The sequence below is a fragment of the Harmonia axyridis genome, chromosome 3 (assembly GCF_914767665.1).
Source record: "Harmonia axyridis chromosome 3, icHarAxyr1.1, whole genome shotgun sequence".
In the NCBI taxonomy this organism is placed as follows: domain Eukaryota; kingdom Metazoa; phylum Arthropoda; class Insecta; order Coleoptera; family Coccinellidae; genus Harmonia; species Harmonia axyridis.
The window spans coordinates 56,429,705-56,454,469 of NC_059503.1; the positions used below are offsets into that span (position 1 = coordinate 56,429,705).

General features: G+C 35.8%; 1 protein-coding gene across 1 annotated transcript in view; it reads right to left on the reverse strand.

Annotated features, from left to right (window-relative positions):
* The window catches only part of LOC123675803, a 48,786-nt gene that overhangs the window by 3,264 nt on the left and 20,757 nt on the right, over window positions 1-24,765 (reverse strand). Inside the window, exons 2-6 of the mRNA XM_045611323.1 lie at window positions 14,571-14,710; window positions 13,947-14,043; window positions 13,712-13,886; window positions 13,208-13,630; window positions 12,687-12,767 (exon numbers count right to left, since the gene is read on the reverse strand). Coding sequence (XP_045467279.1) covers window positions 12,687-12,767; window positions 13,208-13,630; window positions 13,712-13,886; window positions 13,947-14,043; window positions 14,571-14,703 — 909 coding nt within the window. The 5' untranslated portion in view covers window positions 14,704-14,710. The remainder of the gene's footprint in view (window positions 1-12,686; window positions 12,768-13,207; window positions 13,631-13,711; window positions 13,887-13,946; window positions 14,044-14,570; window positions 14,711-24,765) is intronic.

Sequence of the window (24,765 nt, forward strand, 5' to 3'; positions counted from 1 at the left end):
AAATCTTTTATTCTTCCAAGTTTGTTTATACGGGGTGTTCTAGCATTGACGAGACGTTCTATTATGGTTAAGCGCTGATATTTTCGAAATTTTTTTCGACACAGTATCATTAGGTTCCACTAGAACTACATTCTTGAATTGTTTGGAAATATACAGGGTGCACCAAAAAAGTGTAAATGAACAAACATACGTTTTTTTTTTATGAAATACCCTTTGTTTATTGAATTTTAGCCGGATCTTTGGAAAAATGTCATAACTTCGAAATGAATGAACTTATTTCAATGAGATTTTGAAAGTGAATACTAGAAGAACCGACTTTTGATTATCAATGAAAACTTCAGTAGGTGTTCAGAATTAGATGATTCATCATTCATCATCCAAATGACACACCCAATATTTTATTAACCTCCGTTCAATCAAAAACAGGGTGTTCTATAAAAAAACACTTTGAATATAAAATCAACAAGTGTCCATCACTATTAGTTCTACTAGAAATGATCCTACTTCTGCTCGTGTAACTACTAGATTTGAATGTTTTTTATTTACCAGACCAGCATTTACCTATTTCTATTAAACTGTCAAATGTAATTGAGTTGGTAATTTGTGAATTGTCCTAAAAAAGCTATTTTACAATTGGTGAATATCTAGCTGATGAAACCTTATTTGTAGATATGGTATTCGCGTCGAAAATGACAGATTCCTCGGATAATTTCAAGAAAAAGGCCTATTAACATGAGCCTGCATTTGTTTTCGAGAAACAGGGTGTTGATGTTTTTCAACCTATTTTTTTTATAGCAAATTCCCTACACAAGATTAAATATCTTGTGAAAGAAAGGTGCCATGAGAAAAAAATCAACTCAAATATGGCATAGATTATCTAATTCAAAGTTTTCATCACGTGATATGCTTATTTTGAATGCAAATCTACAAATTTTTTTCTTCTGTAATAGTGCCCGCTTCATTCCTACAGAACTCTTTTTTGGAGGACCACTGGTAGTTTAGAAGAATGTAAAAAGAAACTTTAATCCAGTTCTGTACTTTCCGGTTTCTTCTAGTTTTGTCGTATCAATTACCGGTTTCGAGAAAAAAAAATTCAAACAATTCTCTAGTAATCCTCAGGAGAATCCAAATCATTATAAAGATCCAATAAGTAAACTGTGATGAATGAATTAATTACAAGGTTGGTACTTATTTACCCAATCTGTAGCGAAGATTCATAAATATTCGATAAACTGGTATAATCACACAAAAAAGTAGGACTACAAGAACATCTCGAGAAAAAAAAACGTTTGCGAGCCGATATTTATAGGACCTTTTTCCTGAAAATTATCCAAGGAATCTCTCATTTTCCTTTATACTTGCCAGTATAAAGGATGTTTAGAAATTAAATTTAAGGAGGTGTTAGTATCACTCATTTGCTATCGATAGAGCCATATTTATTGATAACCGAAAATCAACAGTTTCCGAGATGTTTGAGTTCTTGTGTTTTTTGAAAAATTTCTCATTTTACTTCATTCTTCGTCAATTTTTTCTCCGTTTACCAAGATTGATTTAAATTTCGATTTATTTTCATCAGAAGAGGATATGATATGTATGAAAAAAGCAAAATTATGCTGTATTAGATGTTGAATAAGAATTACTCTGATTTTAAAATTGGTATATGAAGAGAAGAATAGTAAATTTCTAATACAGATTTGCCTGCAACTTTCAAAGTCCACAATTCATGTATGATAAAAAATTATTTTAAAAACTTGCCAAATTCCTTCTTCATCTCCTGAAAAAGTTTTTGTTGAAATGCAGGCATTGGTTTTGTTTCAGCATATTTCGATTTGAAAGGGAAAAGAAGCAAAGAAAGGAAAGTATTGAATTCAATATTTTTATTGCAATCAAACTCAAAATTTGCTAGAAAATGTATTCATAAATCACCCTTCCATATGAAGGGTGTTTTTTTTAGAGCTATAGAACTTTAAATTGCAATAAAACAACGATGGATTATTCGATTGACATGAATTTCATTTATCCGCAAGATAATCTTGTGGCATTACATTTTAAATATGATTTCTGGCATATGACCGCCACGGCTGGCTCGGATGTAGTCCAATCTGGACGTCCAATTTTCGATGACTTTTTCCAACATTTGTGGCCGTATATCGGCAATAACACGGCGAATGTTGTCTTCCAAATGGTCAAGGGTTTGTGGCTTATCAGCATAGACCAATGACTTTACATAGCCCCACAGAAAGTAGTCTAGCGGTGTTAAATCACAAGATCTTGGAGGCCAATTCACAGGTCCAAAACGTGAAATTAGGCGGTCACCAAACGTGTCTTTCAATAAATCGATTGTGGCACGGTCTGTGTGACATGTTGTGCCGTCTTGTTGGAACCAAAGCTCCTGGACATCATGGTTGTTCAATTCAGGAATGAAAAAGTTAGTACTCATGGCTCTATACCGATCACCATTCACTGTAACGTTCTGGCAATCATCTTTCTTGAAGAAGTATGGACCAATGATTCCACCACCCCATAAAGCGCACCAAACTGTCAGTTTTTCTGGAAGTAACGGTGTTTCGACTTACACTTGAGGATTAGCTTCACTTCAAATGCGGCAGTTTTGTTTGTTGACGTAGCCATTCAACCAGAAGTGCGCTTCATCGCTAAACAAAATTCGCTTATGAAAATCGAGAACACCGGCACATTATTTTCGAAATAAAATTGCACAATTTGCGTTGTTCAGGCGTGAGTCTATTCATGATGAATTGCCAAACCAAACTGGGAATAAATCACTTGACAGCTGTTAAATCGGTCGCCATCTTGAATAGTAATGCCAACTTAAAGCTATATACCTCGAAAAAAAAAACACCCTTTACAAGCACGTGCCCTCTTCTTATTTCTTCATTTATTACCTTCCGTCTGAAATTTACTCTCAATCTACTCGCTACTTCGTCTTTTCTAACCATGGTAGATCCGGACATTTCGCTGGCCACGAATATAAACCAAAATTTGAATCAAATTTGTTATACGTTATTGTTGACGAAAAATGAAGTAAGGTGAGAAATCTTTTGAAAAACACAAGAACTCAAATATCTCGTAAACTGTTGATTTTAGGTTATCACTAAATATGGCTTTAGCGATAGTAAATGGGTCCTTCAAGGTTCACATTTAATTTGGAAACACCCTTATTCTTATTATTTGGGCAATAAGATACCCTCTTCTCTCCATCTAGCGCGTTGAAATTTCTATTATTCTCAGTCCGCATCTCCTACCGGCAATCATCGATCGTCTTTCCGATAGGAACCGGCATGCGGAGTGATTTCGCCTCTGCCTGAGAGGCACTCTCCGATTCCGTCCACGTACCTGTCCGGTAGTTACAGAGGCGCATATGTCAACCGGCCGACGAGCCATAGAAATGTAAATGAGGCTGTTATGACAATTAACGCTTCACGAATGGTCGGATATGACCTTTAAAGTGCGATCTTTCGGACTATTTTTAGAAACCGTCGGGCATAACTCGGCCTGTAGTCGGTTCTCTCGGTCGCGCACACATCGGCCTGGCGCGTTTTTTCTAATCGTTCGCGGACATTTAGATTGTACCACTTGCGCGCCGCGTATGGGCATGCATTTTTGCTCTTACCGCGTACCGGTTTTAGCCCCGATACGACCGCCGGTTAGGCCAGATCGGAAGCGACGAAGATTTCTGGACGCCCGGGACGCGCATCGCGACTAGCGAACCCAATCCCGTAAATTATGGATCCCGCAAATGCAGGATCCCCCCCAAATTCTGCGGGATCGAAATTGCGGGATTTGCCATGCGGGATTCAATATTAAAACGGGTGTTTTTTTTCAAGGTAGATTCATTGGCATTACTGTTCGAGATGGCGACCGATTTAACAGCTGTCAAGTGATTTATTCTCAGTTTGGTTTTGCAATTCATCATGAATAGACTCACGCCTGAACAACGCTTGCAAATAGTGCAATTTTATTTCGAAAATAATGGTTTTGTGCGGAATACGTATCGCGCACTACGTCCATTTTATTTTGTTTAGCGATGAAGCGCACGTCTGGTTGAATTGCTACGCCAACAAACAAAACTGCCGCATTTGGAGTGAAGCTAATCCTCAAGTGTATGTCGAAACACCGTTACATCCAGAAAAACTGTCTGTTTGGTGCGCTTTATGGTGGAATCATTGGTCCGTACTTCTTCAAAAACGATGATGGCCAGAACGTTACAGTCAATGGTGATCGGTATAGAGCCATGATTACTAACTTTTTTATTCCTGAATTGAACAACCATGATGTCCAGAAGCTGTGGTTCCAACAAGACGGCGCAACATGTCACACAGCTCGTGCCACAATCGATTTATTGAAAGACACGTTTGGTGACCGCCTAATTTCACGTTTTGGACCTGTGAATTGGCCTCCAAGATCTTGTGATTTAACACCGGTAGACTACTTTCTGTGGGGCTATGTAAAGTCATTGGTCTATGCGGATAAGCCACAAACCCTTGACCATTTGGAAAACAACATTCACCATGTTATTGGCGATATACGGCCACAAATGTTGAAAAGTCATCGAAAATTGGACGTCCAGATTGGACTACATCCGAGCCAGCCGTGGCGGTCATATGCCAGAAATCATATTTAAAGTGTAATGCCACAAGATTATCTTGCGGATAAATAAAATTCATGTCAATCGAATAATCTATCGTTGTTTTATTGCAATTTAAAGTTCTATAGCCCTAAAAAAACTCCCTTTACATATATGTTTCGAAGTATTCTCCGACCGCTGGGAAGACCGCCTAAACGGTGGAAGGACTCGTGGACGTCAATCTCCCAAGAGGCATAAATAATTGGGAAATACAAGCCACTGGCTTAAAATATGTAGAAGAAGAAGTATTCTCCATCCCTGGTCACTACTTTCTCCTCTCTTTCGAGCAGCGTACAAATCCTGCGTTGAAAAAACTGGTCATCATTTGAAGCGATCCACGAATCGATCCAAGTTTTTACTTCTTCATAATAATATAACGAGACTTCGTGTTTTTGTTGACTACAAAAGTGGTAATTTCAAAAGGCTGAATAATGGCCTTCCTCAAGGATCGGTTTTGTCTCCCATTCTTTTCAATTTAAACTTATGTGACATCCCTGTTACCTTCTGAGAAATGCAACTATGATATTACTCTCTTGTTTCGTCATACTGATTTCGGAATTTTTGTAATAATTGTACTGAAATACCACTTGTTATAATGGTGATATATCACAAGAATTTATTTAATAGAATATTCACGGAAATCTGTGTATTCTTCCTCCCCTCATACACTGCTTGTTCGAAGCTGGAAGTACTTTACAGACTGCACAGATTTATCTCTCGACTCCCCCAAGTGTTATTCAGTTCAACTCAATCTATTACTCCCCTTCAAATGTTATTATGTTGGTTGAACGGGAAAGTTGTAAATTATAAATGAGGTTAAACTCGAAGAAAAGTGATTTTTCAAAAGTTTCTTCTGTGGAACGCCACTTCCCCCTTCTCCGGAACGAGTGTAAACATCTCAATAGGAGCTGTTATGTCTCGTTCTGGACCGCCGAGATCAAACACATTCCGCAGTTGTTTTTTTTTTACAACCTGTCCTATTTAAGCGGAAAAGAAGCCGGTAATTAGCTGAGACAACAGTGCTGTCGTTCTGTTTGCCGTTGTAATAAAGACCTGGTCGCGAAGAATAGGTGGACAGATTTGTTTGTCAAGTAGGTATCTTCTCTGTCAGTAAGGAAGGCATTTCCGAAGGTTTCTTTGGTGAAAATTGTTTTTTTTTTGCTATTTTTCACAACCTTAAACCAATACTGATAAATATTATAAAATCAACTCATTTTAGAATTGACAATAGATTCGACAACTATCTGAGTAGTTAAAATCAGTGTAGATCAACTTTTAGAAACCGGCCAATTAATGACCTTTTTTTGTTCTACCTAATATTGAGAGGCTTATCGTTCTCTAGAAATTTGCAGTTAAATGTTGTTGTTTTTATTCAAATGTTGTGTTTTTCATCCAAAAGACTAGACAGAATATTCTAAATAAATCTCAATGGAATACGCTTAATTTTAATGAGTAACTCTGATATTCGAGAACGAATCAAGATATCTACGATTTTTTTTCAGATATCTTATCATTTCGAAAAAAAACCCGGAGGTGCTTGAAAATTTTTTTCTCTTAATTTTATACTGCTCGAGATGCTTTGAGTGAGTATCGAATTTGGCATACTCTGTACTGTCATTGATCATTTGGAAATGGTGATATTATATGGTTTGGTTTTGGTTAAAACTGCTTCCCATTAATTAATAAGGATGTATCAATTGAAAGAAGATTATTTGGAATTTAGTAGAAATCTCCTAGCCGTCTATATTTATGGTCAGAATGTTTTCTATTATTTCAACGAATAGTTGGACAATTTACGACTAAAATTTCATGTGAATGATTCAAAACGAAATTATATATTTTTCCTCTTCCAACCTTCGAATTTTATTGGGTTTTCATATAATTTCTTCAAACAATAATTCACATTGTAGAATGACAATATATTCATTGTGCGAATGGAAAAAAAATGTTGGTAACTTTTCGTTTTTTGCAAAAAAAAATTGATATGTTCAATGTACAGGGTGGGCAAATTTCGATGTTTTAGCACTACAACTTTCAAACCAGAGGAGATAGACAAAATCTGTTATATCATTCTCGGTTTCTATTCCAGAGAAACCAAAAAATGTAGTATTCATTTTTGGCCACCTTTTGTTTGCGAGTTATTAGCGAAAATTGGAAAAATGGCGATATCGAAAAACATTTATATCTTCGCCAATACTGATGATAGAGCTCTGAAATTAAAAAATTATACAGGCACTTTCTTACGTAGAATCCAGTGGCATGCTCGTCTTTTTAGCAGGATTTTTAATTACGAAGCTATGACCCAAAGTTATGTTTTTTCAAAAGGGAACACTAGATTTCTATGCCATTTTTGGAAAGCTCAATTTTCCCTGATTTCAAAAATATATAACATCGTATGGTATGTATCAATATAAATAATGGAAAATGAAAATAATTGTTCTTCAACTTTCTTGATGAGTCTACCAGAAAAATGTAGGTATACAGCAAAAACGTCCTCCTTGTTCTGTTCGTTGAACGTATAACCTCTTTTTTCAGGTGCGCGCGATACGGGTGAGAACGGAGGAGAGCAGTAATCGTGAAAAATTGGTTTTCCGGTTGGGTTCAAGGCCAAAGTGGGTGCTCTCAGGCTCGACTTCTGATCAATAGCTCGCGGTGTCACTAATTGTTCCTTTATCATGTAAATTAGGATCGATGGTATCTTCAGAACGACAGCTATACTAAGTTACTCGTTAAGAATAAGCACCACTCACGTCGATATATTGTGTTCTGATGAGTTTGAATTCATAGAAATTTTTTTTAGATTTTGACTGTCTTGAGGACAAAACATCGAGAAATGACGAATTGTTTGATTCGTCATTTTTCACAATTCAATTGAAATAATGCTATTCAGTACCTGCTAAATTTCATTCTCAAGAAATGTTACGCTTTTCTTTCCTCTTACATTATTTCTCCTCGATTTTCAGAATGAAAATAAAAACTATTTTTGACTATAACAGTTTAAATATCCTTCCAAACTAATCATAAGATTCGATTGAATTAAATCTTCGATAATTTGACATCAAAAACACATCAGAACGCAGCAATTAAATATAGTATCAGTGATACCTATACCTGTTTTTCTTCAATTTGTTATCCAACTTCTTGAATTTACGAGGCATGAAAGTACAGGGTGTTCAAATTCGATACTCAAGGATTTATCTCGAGAACTATAGAAAAATATCAGATATGAGAAGGGAGATCATGGATATCTTGATTCGTTATCGAGTTATAGCGCGTTTCTGAAAAATGACTGTTTCAAATATTTTGATATATCTTGGTTTCTGTTTCTGATATTCGAAAAATTCTGAACCTTTTTTTTTGTAATTTGCTTTATGATAATCATAACAGATTATATCTCAGATTCAGATTTAGCATCTCAAAAAACATATAAAATCGAAAAAATCAAAACTTTTCCGTGGTGCCCTGGTCGGCAAATTGACTGGACTATCATTTCGAAAAAAGGGATGGGGGTTCCTTGAAGATTTTTCCTTATAAGTCTTATAATTATCGAGATGCTCTCAGTAAGCAATTTGGGAAACCCTGAATTTATTTTGAATGATTGAGAAAAGGTTTGATCTTCGAAAAAAAGGTAACAAAAGTACCAGAAAACAAAAGAGAAAGTATAATTTGTTTTTTAACTGTATATTTGTATAGCCGTAAGAAGACGCTAATTTCTGAAATTACTGAACGGTTTTTCCTTCAGATGCCTTTCATTTCCAGGTAGACTGAGCGATAATTATGTTCTAAGCTCAGAGTAATAAACATAAATAGAGGGAGCATCTGTCATTTTCAGTAAGCAAATTTTTTCTCCAACAGGAACTATCAAATTTGACATGAAGCGCGCAGAAATGAAAACATATCAGTAATACGATATTTCACTCAATTCGCGAGTTTCTCCACAAAGAACGCACTACTTATGTCCCATAGTGAATCAACGTTTCATATTAACTCAAAATATATCGAAATAGCGGGTGTTTTTTTAGAGGTATATAACTTTAAATTGGCATTACTGTTCAAGATGGCGACCGATTTAACAGCTGTCAAGTGATTTATTCTAAGTTTGGTTTGGCAATTCATCATGAATAGACTCACGCCTGAACAACGCTTGCAAATAGTGCAATTTTATTTCGAAAATAATGGTTCCGTGCGGAATACGTATCGCGCACTACGTCGTGATCGGTAGAGAGCCATGATTACTAACTTTTTCATTCCTGAATTGAACAACCATGATGTCCAGGAGCTGTGGTTCCAACAAGACGGCGCAACATGTCACACAGCTCGTGCCACAATCGATTTATTGAAAGACACGTTTGGTGACCGCCTAATTTCACGTTATGGACCTGTGAATTGGCCTCCAAGATCTTGTGATTTAACACCGCTAGACTACTTTCTGTGGGGCTATGTAATGTCATTGATCTTTGCGGATAAGCCACAAACCCTTGACCATTTGGAAAACAACATTCGCCATGTTATTGCCGAAATACGGCCACAAATGTTGGAAAAAGTAATCGAAAATTGGACGTCCAGATTGGACTACATCCGAGCCAGCTGTGGCAGTTATATGCCAGAAATCATATTTAAAATGTAAAGCCACAAGATTATCTTGCGGATAAATAAAATTCATATCAATCGGATAATCCATCGTTGTTTTATTGCAATTTAAAGTTCTGTAGCTCTAAAAAAAACACCCTTTATAAACGCATCAAAACCAGGACGGTCAACAACGCATCGTCGTATCATCGCACGTTAACCGGCCGAGATTCCGATTTCACAGACGTCGATACCCGACCCCTCGATGTCGGACCCGGGCGTCGTCGAACAAACACTTAAATCCATCTGATCCGATCACAATAGATCGTATTTGTCAGTACTAACGTTCTTGTTCGACCCATTTACATACAAAAGGCCGAAGGCGATGAGCTGAGACCGATAACGCGCCGTGAAAGAGAGCCCATAATGCCTTCCTATTTTTACCTCGAGGAATGTTACCATATGCGTCCCAGCCTTTCCGATTCCGCAGAAGTGAATATGAAAGAAGAAGAATTTCACGAGCTGACAATTGTGTAGAATTTTTTTTTTTGGGTCTATACATTTTCAGCAATCAGTTAATTGTATTTACGCATTACACAAGGCCTGGGGGATTTTAAACTTAGAATATAGATAGAAAGAATGGAATATAAACATTTGTGCTCGATCCCGAATACAAGAGAGATAGAAGTTTAGTGTCGCCAATCACAATCGAGCTAGTTGAATGTGTGTGCGAGCCATAGGCGTGGAGAATCCTTATTCAATTGTTGAATGCTTTATCAGGAATCCTTCTTTCATAACTTCACTATAGCTAAATCAGAAACTGAGAAAAACATTGACCCTTTTGAAACACGAAAGAATTTTTATGAGTAAATCACATTGTCAACTATTTTTCAGCATGAATGGATGATTTCGAAATTAATCAAATTATGTTGCGCTACTGCTATAGTGTCCCGTCAGAAAGGAGTTGACATCAAAACAAATGTATCAGTTACAGGGCGATTTCCATGCCTTTTAATGTTCTAAGGCTTTTTAAGTCGGTTTTAAGATATATTTGGGATACTGAATCTGTACATCCAATCCGTTTTTCTCTATCAGCTCTACTTTTTTAGGTACATCAACTTATCTACCAATGTGCGTGTCATTCAGTATATTCATTCATGAGAGTTCTAAAATTATTATATATTCATTATGTAGGTACAATGATTTCACTATAAGTCTGTAATTGAGTAAATTCTAGGTAAATCTATAAATAGTGGAACCATTACCATACTATTAAAGTATCACTAATATCAATAGATGATTTGTGTCGACTTAAAAATGGTAAACTTTCTTTTTGGGCAGCAAAGTGGTTACACGAAATATCCGTGTTTCTTGTGCATCTGGGATAGAAGGGACAAAACACACCACTGGGTTGGAAAAGATTGGCCTCAGAGAGAAAACGTGGACGTTGGGGAGAAGACCATTAACTCTTCGCCTAATGAAGCAATTTGTAAAGGCTCTTTATAAGAATGGGTCATGTTTTGCATAAATAGGGGTAAAAATGCATCAGTTGAGCACAGAAAATCTCAAAGCAGGAATATTTGAAGGCCCACAAAGAAGACAATTAATTAAGGATTCTGCCTTCATAAATTCAATGAATCAATTTGAACGAGAAGCTTGGACATCATTTGTTGCAGTTGTAGAAAATTTTCAAGGCAAACACAAAGCTCAAAACTATGTTGAAATGGTTAACAAGTAGCTTACTAGTTTCAAATCCTTAGGGTGCAATATGAGTATTAAAATACACTATTTACACAGCCACTTAGACCGTTTTCCAGAAAATTTAGGAGACATGAGTGAGGAACAAGGTGGAAGATTTCACCAAGATATTAATAAAATTATGGAGGACCGCTACCAAGAAAGATGGAACATGCACACGACAGCAGATTACTGCTGGAGTTCATAAAGAGAAAAACATTCAAGAATACCGCAGAAAAAAGCTTTGGAAGTGTTGAGTGACTATTCGATTTCTCCAATGTTTTTTTTGTTTGTAAGTAGACATAATATTGTATTTATTATAACTAAAATAAATATTCCGTATCTACTCTTGTTTACTACACTTACGGATTTGAGTTGAAATAATGTAACTTAGGTATATAGCTCTAAAATTGTGAATCTTAAAAATTTGAGCTCCTGGGTAAAAATGAATACGTTATTTGAATTCAGGACATCAAATTGATATAGAATCAGCCCAAAAAACCTAGATACCAAAACAGCTGTGAATTATTTCACGTTAGAAACAATCGATTCATACGAGGTTTTCAGTTATAATATCACAAGCGCTTAGACAATATTCGATTATAAACTGATTCACGAGACCACTCGTGCTGCGCTCTAGTGATGTTTCGCGAACTGCGTCGAGTAAAGAGGTTCGAAATATATTGTCTATGCTCGTGTTAGTATTCGTTACGATTATATAACGAATAATTCCAATATCGTCGCATTTCGACAATTCAATGACATTTCACGGATCTTAACCTTTTTTTTTTTTTGGCGAACGTCCAACAATGTTACTATGGAAAAGATCTCAATATGACAGGAGGTAAAACACCAAAACGATTATACCACGTTGTCAAGGGTATATTCACTTATCAATACACCGTAACTAAGGGAAATTTACGGATTCTATTGGTTCATTAAAAAACGAGTTATATAATTTCTACTGGATTCCAACTAATCTGTTTTCAATAGATAAATCCACATCAATCAATGAGAAAGAAGTATTTTCAAACCAAAAACGAATAATGTCGCCATTCAAAAATGATAAATGGCAGTAGGTACATGTACCAGGTTTCGATGCTCACTGAAAGCATCTCAAGAACTATAAGATTCAGAGCACAAATTTTTAAGAACCAATCTGTTTTTTCGAAATGATAAGATATCAGAAACAAACTCGAGTTACTAAAAAATCACTGTTCAAAATATTCCGCCTCGTATTCCCCTATATTTTGGGACACCCTATACATAGTTCGGTTCATCTTTTTATGCTTCTTTCAAATATTTGAGCTGATGGAAATTCGAAAAAACAAGATGTTTTTATTCAATTTTTGGTTAATCCGGACCTGGATTTTTCACCTGACTGATAGCAAATCGTATGGATAGTAGTAGGAAAACGTGTATACCAAATATTATGAAAATATACTGGGTGGTTTCCCGATGTAAAACAAATCAATTCGATCCACAACAGTTTTTATTTGTCGATTATAATAGTAAAACAAATAAAATGTTATTGAACATTCATGACCGTTGTGTTGGGAAAACAAAAGCCCAGATAAGAGAAACGCCATAAAAAAAACTGTAAATAGTACGAATGTATTATTTATAAACTGCCGTCCAAATAGGAAACTTTATGGTTCGTGCAAATAATCATTTGATTCTAGGATCTGAGGACAATTGGGAATGGTGTTTGGGAGAGTAAAATAATTCAACTTACCCTTTGCCATTTGAACGTATAGGCAACGTCTATAAGTGTGAAGTAGTCTGCTAGGACTTCCCCTTGGTAAATGATATCGACCTGTAATGGAGATACAATGTGAACTACAGATAATAATATTAGGTAGATACTTTAGTGATAGATATAAAAATAATATCTCCAACTGAAGGTTGGTACTTTAGTGATAGATATAAAAATAATATCTCCAACTGAAGGTTGGTACTTTAGTGATAGATATAAAAATAATATCTCCAACTGATACTTTAGTGATAGATATAAAAATAATATCTCCAACTGAAGGTTGGTACTTTAGTGATAGATATAAAAATAATATCTCCAACTGATACTTTAGTGATAGATATAAAAATAATATCTCCAACTGAAGGTTGGTACTTTAGTGATAGATATAAAAATAATATCTCCAACTGGAGGTTGATTTTCGAAAACTATGCAACTATGCAACGATTTCACAAGAATCATAGGACAACACCACTATAAAATTTCTATGAATAAATACTCACTCTATGATTGAGGGTGAGTCCATACTTCATTCTAACGAATTTCTGCAAAAGCTGCATCGACACAGCAGCCGGACACTTCAGATATCTCTTTCCGTCCAGCCTGTGTTCTTCACTATTTTCTACGTCTTTATTATCACTACTCGGCTCACTCATAACCGAACTATCACCAATTTTATTAGTCGTATCCTTAACGGGTTCACTATGTTCACTATTTTCACAACGAGACGTATCACCTTTCGTTTCACTATTATCTTCTACACTTTTATTGTCGCTTGCTTCACTATTTACAATCGTGTTTCTCACAGTGTCTTTCTCACTTTCGATAGGAGTATCGTCCAAGTGCTCCTGGTAGTACTCCATGGACAGAGATATCATGTCGTCTGTACTGAAGAAATCGGTTTTTTCACCAACGTTAGACGTTACCTGCAAAAGTACAGTGTTTTGAGGTTTTCTTTCTTCCGGTTCTTTTCGTTTTTCAGTCGTTTCGCAAAGTGAAAAACTCACCATTTCCTCTTGGTCCTTCAAACTATCTCTTTCTTTGTCTATCACGCTATCGTCGCTGCAGGAACTGCTGGCTCTCACTCCAGTACTTCTGTAGAAATCTTCTCTGGTTTGTAGTTCTCTCGAGTATAAATTTGGTACTAGTTTGTACACAAGGGCTTGTAATATAGGGTCGGACCTAAGAGAAAGACTCAACGTTAATATCGAAGAGTGACATGGTGTTAGTTAATTGACTCACCTGAAGCATATTTGATTCTTTTTCTTATATATGATGTTGCAGTTCGGACAAGCCGTTCTACAATTGTCGAAATACTTGATTATACATCCTCGACAAACTGAAAAAACCAGTAAAATGTTAGTTGTTGAATATGAAAAACAATATAAAACATAAGTAGTAACAATATCTAAGGCACCGCGACTGCCAAACAATACCCAATGCTACAAAGATAGTTTCGGAAGAGGCCAGACATAACAATGTTAATTTGGACATGCGCTCAGAATACAGAGCAGAGTAGAAAGTTTCTTCCGGAACAGGAAACAATTAAGACTTGGGTAAAAACGTAGACACAAAAATGGCTTGAAACCCAAGGCTAAATCGTAGCTGAATATTGCTTAAAATGACAGACAAAACTGTTCGAATCTGTTCATTAAGGTTGACAGATTTCATTAGTATTGATTTTTTTTTTAAATTAGGTAAACTCATAACAAAGCCTGACCCATGGAAATATTTGAAATTCTCATGATAAAATTCGAATTCAGATTGCAATGTGTACTCTTCTGAAATTTTATTATAAACAACTGAACAATTACATCGAAAAATTAAATTGTGAATTGTTTTCCTATTACAGAAGAGGATACTTACAGACATGAAGACAATCCGCCAAGACGGTTGCATCGATCAGGTACCCTTCACAAAGCGAACATGTCAACATAGGATTCAAATCCTTGACAACGACTTTCCTCTTGCTTCTCATCTTATCGAATTTGTACGGCATTTTTAATCTGAAATAATGAAAATTGAAAAAAATTAGTAAATCGTAAAATAACTTATAAAAAAAAAATAACTCCACTATAAAAGCACAAATACACAATAAAGAATGTAAAAGATGCAAACATTTCATCAATAGTGAATACATATAATCTTATACATTTATCGACGATGAAAACAATTTCAAAAATATTATTGTTAGAAATATACTATTGATGCTATTGTGATGCTCCCTCGGTATGTTATTTGGGATTTTCTTCAAAGTTTTAGTTCTATTCACCAGTTCGCCAAAAATATCATTATTTATTCAAAATATCAAGGCGTTATTCTAATATCATGATGATTGGAAGCAATGTTTTTTGCATCACAAATTTGACAGATAATGAATAAATTCGCGACAGGAGAGTTTTGAGTAGCAATATATAATAATGAAAAATAACCTTGAAATCTGTGTGAAACTGAGAAATTCCAGCACGAAATTGTTCTACAAGGAATGGCAGAATGAATGGATTTGCCACAGAATTGGAGAAAAATATTTTAATAGATGTAATGGTGACTCGTTAATGGCTTGAGGATTGTATTTATCCATATTCTGCTTATTGACAAAGCCATTCAACCAGAAATTACCTTCATCATTGAAGACTATTCTTCGGCAAAACTACTCATCTTCGGCAGTTACAAATTAGCTTAATCAGCACGTAAACAATTGTCATTTGGTTTTAAGTCTTGTACGAGCTGTATTTTTAAGGCACGTAAGCCAAGATACTTACGCAAAATGTTTCAATTAGTCGAAAGACAAAGGCCAACAAGTTGAGAACGGCGACATAATATCCCTTTTAGGTAAAACTGGTAGCTGACATTAATGCATATTTATTTTTATAGAGGAAAAAATGATGGGACGATGGATCATATATGGATTTTTTGCAGCCTAGAACTTTCAAACTAGGGATTCAGAAGTCAAGTAGCTTGATAAGACTTGAAAAACAGGCTCGTGGCGAATTACATACTTGATACGATTTGAGATATGTATTGCTTGACTAGATATCAAGCTACTCGATATTATTTGAGCTTGATACGCACGGCATATATTTCTGTAAGCTCTTATTTCTGCGCGCTCAGACAAAATAATCATCTACAAAGGATAAATAGTGTGAATTTGACATCGATCTCATAAGTTCATTCAAGTAAATCGAGCAAATGAAATGGCTTGGCGTTATGAAATAGATAAATTCCTGGTTGAACCACGTGCTGATAGTTCTGAAGATATTTCATTAGAATGATGGAAGAGACACGAAAGCTTTTTTTCCAAACTTGGCTAAAACAGCCAAAGATTGTTATCAATTTTTCAGAGCTGCTCTGACTGTTACAAAAGCCACAATAGATAAGGCGAAAAATCCATAAGATGCCTTATGTGTCTTAGATCCTGGATGAAAAAATGATATTGTCAAAACAGTGCTTGGAGGTTTCTCAATATTGAGAAGCTATATTCTTTTTTATATTTTATTATGTTGTATAGTGGTTTTAATAGTTTCCACTTTGAAAAGTTGATATTTTCGGTACGATAAGTTTCATTAATAAAAGTGTTTTTTCCAAGGTTCTCATTCCTTCCTTCTCATTTTTAATGTTTAATTGATGTGCTCACTACACAATAAAACTGCCAAAAGTCAAGGAGCTTGATAGTATGTACTCCATTTTTCGTACGTGATAAATAAATACTAGACTTGACATTGAAAAACCACAACTTGTTTTGAACTTTACTTGATTTCAAGTCAAGCCAAGCCAATTAGCTCGAAAATCAAGTCAAGCCGTGAATTTCCAATTTTAACAGAGTTTTTATTTTGAAAATTTGTATTTTTGATTCTTTTATAAGATAAGTTTCATAAATAAAAATAGTTCTTGCAAGGTTCCTTCTCATTCCATCATTGTTCAATGACCTACACACTACATAATAAAACTCCTAAAATTCAAGTAGCTTGAAAGAATGTAATTGATTTTTCAAGTATATATTTGATAAACAAATACTTGACTCGACATTGAAAAACTTTTACTTGTCTTGATTTCAAGTCAAGCCAAGTGAAGCCATTAATCTCTAATTTTAAGAGTGTTTCCATTTTAAACAGTTGCTTTTTTTTATTCTTTTATACGATGAGTTTTTTATTGATGAGCACACTACACAATAAAACAGCTAAAAATCAATCTACGTATAGAACTTACTTGATTTTGCAAGTTATTGATGAATAAATACTTGAAAAATTACCTACATGACTTGAAATCAAGTCAAGTTCACAATCTAGTATAGAACGTACTCGATTTTTCAAATACTTGATAAATAATTACTTGACTTGACTTTGAAAAACTTGAAATTACTTGACTTGGCTTGAAATCAAGTCCAGTTCACAATCTACGTATAGAACGTATTTGATTTTCAAGTATGTACTTGATAAATAAATACTCAACTTGACATTGAAAAACTTGAAATTACTTGTCTTGGCTTAACTTGAAATCAAGACAAGTTCGAGTGAAAATCAAGTCAAGCCGTGGATCTCTATTTCAAACTACGCGTTTCGTCTTCATAATATTGAATCACCAATGAAATTGAACAATACCAACACCACAGTCCACAAAGCAATAGATATAGACTAAACAAACGAAGTTGGCTGCCGTACGTCACCCGTCAATGATGATAACGACGTTAGTCACGCGTCGGATACAATAAAAAAAAACGGGTTGAGGAGCGTTAAGCCACTCGGATGCCCATGTGATTACCGCCAGGGGTCAGACTATGAGGAAGTGGGCGGATAAAAGAGAGGGAGGGGCTCCGGTCTTGGTCTCGATATGAACTTAACTCTTCGGTTTGTCCACCGGGTCGATCCGTGGCTACCTCTACACGCTCGTAATGTGTTAATGGTCATGTATCATTAGGCTTTAAGCTGGGGGGTCGGGATGTTGGCGAAGCCACGTGCTCAGAAGTTATAATGGATTATTTACGATTATATACGAAGAGAAGGGGGTCGTTCGATTTTGGGTCATTTTTACGACTTGAATCGATATTCAAGTTACTTGACTTGACTTGAAATCAAATGGAGTTCAAGTCAAATAGTAAATTCTCAATACCAAGTAAAGTATTTATTTATCGAGTACATAATGGGTGTTTTTTTTTCGAGGTATATAACTTTAAGTTGGCATTACTGTTCAAGATGGAGACCGATTTAACAGCTGTCAAGTGATTTATTCTTATTTTGGTTTGGCAATTCATCACGAATAGACTCACGCCTGAACAACGCTTGCAAATAGTGCAATTTCATTTCGAAAATAATGGTTCTGTGCGGAATACTTATCGCACACTACGTCCATTTTACTTCTGGTTGAATGGCTATGTCAACAAACAAAACTGCCGCATTTGGAGTGAAGCTAATCCTCAAGTGTATGTCGAAACACCGGTATATCCAGAAAAACTGACTGTTTGGTGCGCTTTATGGGCTGGTGGAATCATTGGTCCGTACTTCTTCAAAAACGATGATGGCCAGAACGTTACAGTCAATGGTGATCGGTATAGAGCCATGATTACTAACTTTTTCATTCCTGAATTGAACAACCATGATGTCCAGGAGCTGTGGTTCCAACAAGACGGCGCAACATGTCACACAGCTCGTGCCACAATCGCTTTATTGAAAGACACGTTTGGTGACCGCCTAATTTCACGTGTTGGACCTGTGAATATGCCTCCAAGATCTTGTTATTTAACACCGCTAGACTACTTTCTGTGGGGCTATGTAAAGTCATTGGTCTATGCGGATAAGCCACAAACCCTTGACCATTTGGAAGACGACATTCGCCGTGTTATTGCCGATATACGGCCACAAATGTTGGAAAAAGTCATCGAAAATTGGACGTCCAGATTGGACTACATCCGAGTCAGCCGTGGCGGTCATATGCCAGAAATCATATTTAAAATGTAATGCCACAAGATATCTTGCGGATAAAAAAAATTCATGTCAATCGAATAATCCATCGTTGTTTTATTGCAATTTAAAGTTCCATAGCTCTAAAAAAAACACCCTTTACTTGATTCGACATTGAAAAACTACTACTTGACTTGATTTCAAGTCAAGCCAGGTCAAGTACCTAGCTTGAATATTAAGTCAAGCCGTGATTCCCTAGTCATTTTCTCAATTTTTTCATCGCCTGCTTGGGGGAGTTTCACACAGAGAGTTTTCCAATACGTGGTTTCATTTTGATAAGCCGGCTATCTAGGCAGCTGTCTTCTTCTGGCATTTGACAAGTAAAAACTAAACTAAACTAAAAACTAACTGGAAATTTTGCAGTTCGAAACACTAGTGTGAGCATATTTGGCTCGTCGTGAAGCATCTTCTCGGACGGCAATAGTGAAACTGGTGGAAAAATTGTTGTGACGATTTAGCGATACGAAGAAACAAAAGCGTTGTGTCGCTCAAGAATAACTGAGAACAGTCGAAGTTTTTCGATTCCTCGTCAATCTTGGGAATTAGGCCTTCCACAAATGACATAACAACGTATTTTGCATAAAGACTTATTAGATCTTGAACCTCCGAAAGTTCAGTTAACATAAAACTTGAGCCGGTCAATCACAAGCAACGTCATATCTGATTGGTTCCTTGAAATGCATAGAAAAATCATTTTCAGTGATGAGGCCCACTTCACCTTGGAGGCTACGTTAATAAGTAAGCAGAATTTGAAGCTCGGAAAATCAAAGAATGATTGTTGAAGCCTCTTCATTGGTTAACCATCAGCGTATTGTTACTTCGACTAAAAATTTTTTCCCTGCTTCCTGTTTTAGTTGATATGAATCATAGATAGGTTGAAAAAAATTTCGAATCAAATAGATATTCATTCAAGCATGTTATAAAAGATTGGTTATTGGTTCGACATCAAACACACGGGAAAAGAGTGAAATATCAGAGTTGAAACATAAAGTAACAACCTATAACGTTTTCTATAACTATTTCACAATTTTACAATCGTATAACACCAAGTCTCCTATATATTTCAAAAAATAATCTATAATCTGTTATTAGTATCACATAAACTACAAAATTTAACGAAGAAAACGTTTCAGAATGTTTCGAATATATAAAGCAGAAACCGAGATAAAACGAAATATTTGAAACAGTAACATTTCAGAAACGCACTGTAACTAGAGAATGAAGCAAGATAGTTACGTATGATCTGATTTCAGATATCTTATTATTTCGAAAAAAGAGATCCTTGAAGATCTTTCTTTTAATTCTCATAGTTCTCGAGATAATCTCAGTGAGCATCAAATAGGCAGATCCTCAGAGTAATAAACATAGATAGAGGGAGCATATGTCATTTTCAGTAAGCAAATTTTGTCCTCAACATGAACTATCAAATTTGACAAGCAGCACGCGGAAATGAAAACATATCAGTGATACGATATTTCACTCAATTCGCGAGTTCCTCCACAAAGAACGCAATTCTCATGTTCTATAGTGAATCAACGTTTCCTATAAACTCAAAATATATTGAAATGAATACCCAAGTACATCAAAAATTCAGAAAACAAACTTCAAGCGCGTCAAACAACAGGAAACAACGGATGACACTAGGAGAGCAAAAGTTGCCAAACCTTGGATTTCAGCAGAAAATAATAAATATTCTTCTTATTATAAATTCGACAATTACGAAAAATATTGGATACCAAATATTCATATTTGCATAATTAATCGGGAATCACTCAAATCAATATATTTCATTAAAAATAATATACATTCATAATGACATAGTAAATTTGTGGATTTAAAATATATCACAATCCGACAACGTAATCTAACCATTTTGGGAACATGTAAAAATTGCGTACCTATACTCCCTCTATCTATGTTTATTACTGTTCGATTGATTCTTTCTACATCTACTGAAAGACATGCGCCCCACGCATACTCTATGGTCAGACCCTACAGGTACAGGTTTGTTCCAAACGCCAGAAGAGAGCATTCCAAGTAATAAAATATATTATATCTAGGTAAATATCTATTATGAACAATTTGATAAGAATCAAGAGAGATAAAATTGGATTACTTAGATTTGAATTATTACCGGGAAATCCAAATAAAATTGCTGAGTAATAACAACATCTGTTCCGACTAAAACTGTGTCAAAAATCCACTTACATACAATACTTTTGTACTCCCAACTAGGTGTTACGTCCGAATTCTCAACAAGTCTAAAGAGAAACGTCTGCTTATCTATTATTCATCACCAAGGCCTTAAACGTCATTTCGAAATTCCAAAGTACAAAAAGCACACAATGCAGCAGAACTAATGGGCGGTCTATTCCCATTATCGCCACCTTGAGGGCCGTAATGGCCTAGCTTCGGGCACAACGGATATCATCTACTCTCTATACACACGGCGACGTTGCCACGCCTACGCCCTATTCCAGATCCCCGCGCCGAGTAGAGGCGGCAACGTCGCTTCGACGCGGCCGAAATTTCTCCTTCAACTTGACACTCGCAGATGGAGCAGTGACCTTAAGCCAACCCCTAAACGCGTGGTAACGAAGGGTTCGCTACCAGGAGATTAGGAGTGGGGAGGAGATGGGTGGTCCTTCGAGTCGGATACCCGGGCTTAGGCCTCTTCGATGATTCATCAGCCTAAAGTGCGGCTCCCTCTCTTCAAAACCTCACGCCTGAAGGCTTGTTGGAAATAAGTTTCACGTTGTAAATGAGGGTGATAGTGTAGATTGGGGTGGTGTCGTCGATTTTCGGGTAGAGGAATATTCAGGGTGGGTTGTTTTGTAGGGAGGATGGGTTGGATACCTCTTTCGTTTGATGGTTTACTGTGAAGTGGAACTGGTGGCAGAGCGAAGGGGTGGAAATTTATCCGAGTTGGAAGCAGAATGTAATGATAAATAGCTTTTTTCGGCAACCGTCCGGGAAGTGCTCACTTCCCGGACGCTTTTTCTCTGAGAAAGTAGCATTTCCCGGCCTAGTCCGGAAAGTACGTACTTCCCGGACTAGGCCGGAAAAGAATCATAGAATCCATAGCAACCGAGATAACGGCTGACAGTTCATATGAAATTAGTTGTCAAAAATTTGCATGTTTTTTTATCGCAATCGCAATAAAATATGGAAAGCAGCAGCGATAGTGTTATTTTACATGGTTGCCGAAAAAATATTGTACGCAACACGCCCGAAAATGTTTTTTTTGGACTCACAGACTTCCAGGACTCGCTTACGCTCGTCCTGGAATTTTGTCTATTCGTCCAAAAAAACCCTATTTTCCGGACTTGTTACGTAAATTACTATTTTTGGAGGGTTATAATGGAATATATCATATCTCTTCATATAAAATATGTATACCTACTGGCTGATGGTATTTTGATGACTTCATATGTATACTTTTCGTAAATTCAAATAAAAAACTTATGAAACATACTGAAAATCTTGCAATTAAAGTTAGGTATAAACTTTATCGTCAAATATCTGATTTTCACGTAAGATATTTCTCACATTCTCATATTTATACTTTTCTTTATAGTTTTTGTTCAGTGTACTCAAATAATATCTGAAATAGGTATAGATAATTACGTACGTTGAACAAATTTCAATTAATTAACAAATAATTTGATCATTATACGACATAACATACTTACATTAATTTGACATCCTGTTGATAATAATAATTAAATTTGCTTTCAATAGTCATACCAAATAACGTTCAAACCTCCACTCAATCCAATTGAGTAAATGAATAGGTAGATAGATATATTCATTTGACCAAATAAAATAATTTCTATAATGTCTATTATAGAAATAATTCGAGTGAATTCTTTTATACTAATTCCAATGACCTGTTTATTCAATGAAAATAACATGTTAGATCTAACGACATCACAATTTTATGTTTTATTATATCCGTTGAAATGTTCCATTGACAATATGACAATAATTTGGACAGTTCAATGGATAACGTAGCATAAATATTGAATAAAGACGTCCATCATAATTAATTTTTATCTGGGGACTACCTACTCAATATTTTTTAACGAAACAATAGTCATTTATTATACAAGCATTGATATGCTTTCAGGAGATTAAAATTCAAAAACGAAAAATCCGTATTTCCCTGTGAATTATTTCAATATCCTATCATAAGCAGCTCAGAAATAGAGCAGAGAAAAGTTTGAGTATTTTCGTCTTTTTCATTGTCATCACGTTAGCCATGATATTACAGCCGAAGGAAAATAGCTAGCACAAAACTTTATATGTCATTCGAAAGCCTGCAGAATGGAGAAGTTTTTACTGCAAAGAAAACATATTCTCATTTATAGTTTTTCATTCATAAAACGATTGGAAAGATACAACTTATTTCGCTCTCTTCAGAATATTTGTATTCACCACTTCACTGCTCATATCAAGGCAAATTTAATGCTTTTTCAGAATATATGATCAAATTCGATGAGGACGCAGAAATGAATGAGATATGATTGGTTTCACGGAAAAAAGTGATGAAATCCGTGAAATCAAAAAATGTTAAATTGAAGAATAACCACCAACATTTCGAGCATGTGGTATATGACATATTTTGTTGCAAATGACTTGTTTAATCTCCCCTTGAAGTTAGACCGTTTTAAAAGTGTACACCCTGTATAACTTAGAATATTACAAACTTGTCAGATATTCATGTGAACAGCAAGTATGCACATTGAGGCGCTTGCAAATATAGGTAAACAAAGGTGTACCTAAATCATAACTACAAGGTATATCTATACGAAAAGGGGAATGCTTAGAGAAGGCGTACACTTGCAGAATTTGATTAGCTCGAACCAGGACGATTCGAAATCTGCCATGATTAAATTTGAAGGACAATACGTTTTCCGTCAAACTATTGAGTGCCTGCTAACTATCAGTCCAATTCGACCAAACGATAGAATGGTATGAAATAAAGTAACTCTACTAGGTATATGTACTGGGGCATTGTGGTTTTGAAGGAAACGAAAAAGACGATGAACTTGCAAAAAGGGCATCAAGGTTAACACCTGTTGGTTCTGAGGCCTTCTGTGGACTTGGAAAAGTCCAATATAACACAGTGATCCAACAATGGGAGTGAGACAATAGAAAAACCCTCCGGGTCTTGCTTAGGCAAAGAAATTTGTAGTACTTTCACCGATCTCTACCAGGAAGCTTCTGATTTCTGAAGCTACCACGAGCTGAGCTTCGGGTAATGGTGGGACTGCTGACAGGACACTGTCGGTGTAAATACCTATTGTACCGCATGGGTAACTCAGTAGATGAGATCTGCAGACTTTGTGGAATGAAACAGCCGAACACAGGGAACAGTCAGTTCTAGATACTCACGAAGTAATAGCCAAAGCTCCTGAGGATGTCGTCTGTTTCGTTAACCGTATCGACGGCCTCCCTGATGGGTTTGTATGAATAGGTAGAGTTAACAACATAAGATTGAATTGGTCGCAGTTCGCGAAAGGCTAAAATAGCCGCAACGATCCCGATTCAGTGAACAATAATAATAATGGCGTCATTTAATAGTATATTAGTCAACGAGCGGTAATGTAGGTCATAACTCACGCAGATGAAGTGATCAAGTGAGTTATGACCATTACCGCAAGTTGAATACTTACTATACTTCATCTACGAATCTAACAATAAATACTATAATACAAGAATAGAGAAAAAACTTCATTGACAAACCCCAAAAGTTACCTATAAACGTCAAAATTATCAAAGTGATATTTCTCTCCTCAAAAACAATAATGGTTGTCTTTTCGAACAACCGAACACAGAAGCATAGAAGCACAGAGCCATCTTTTCCGGTTTATTAAAGTGAGTTATTATAACTCACGTTGTCTGTTAATAGATACTATTAATTGCTCAGAAGCAGTTGAAAAATGAATGTATGATTCAATAGGTAGATAAAGAAAAATAAATAATGGTCAGTAGTGTGTATTTTGTAGTGTAATTTTCATTAGTTGATTTTTGCGATTCTGAAACAGATTTCCAAAGAAAGACAAACGTGAACCATAGAGTTCTATATCTCATCTCAATACCTA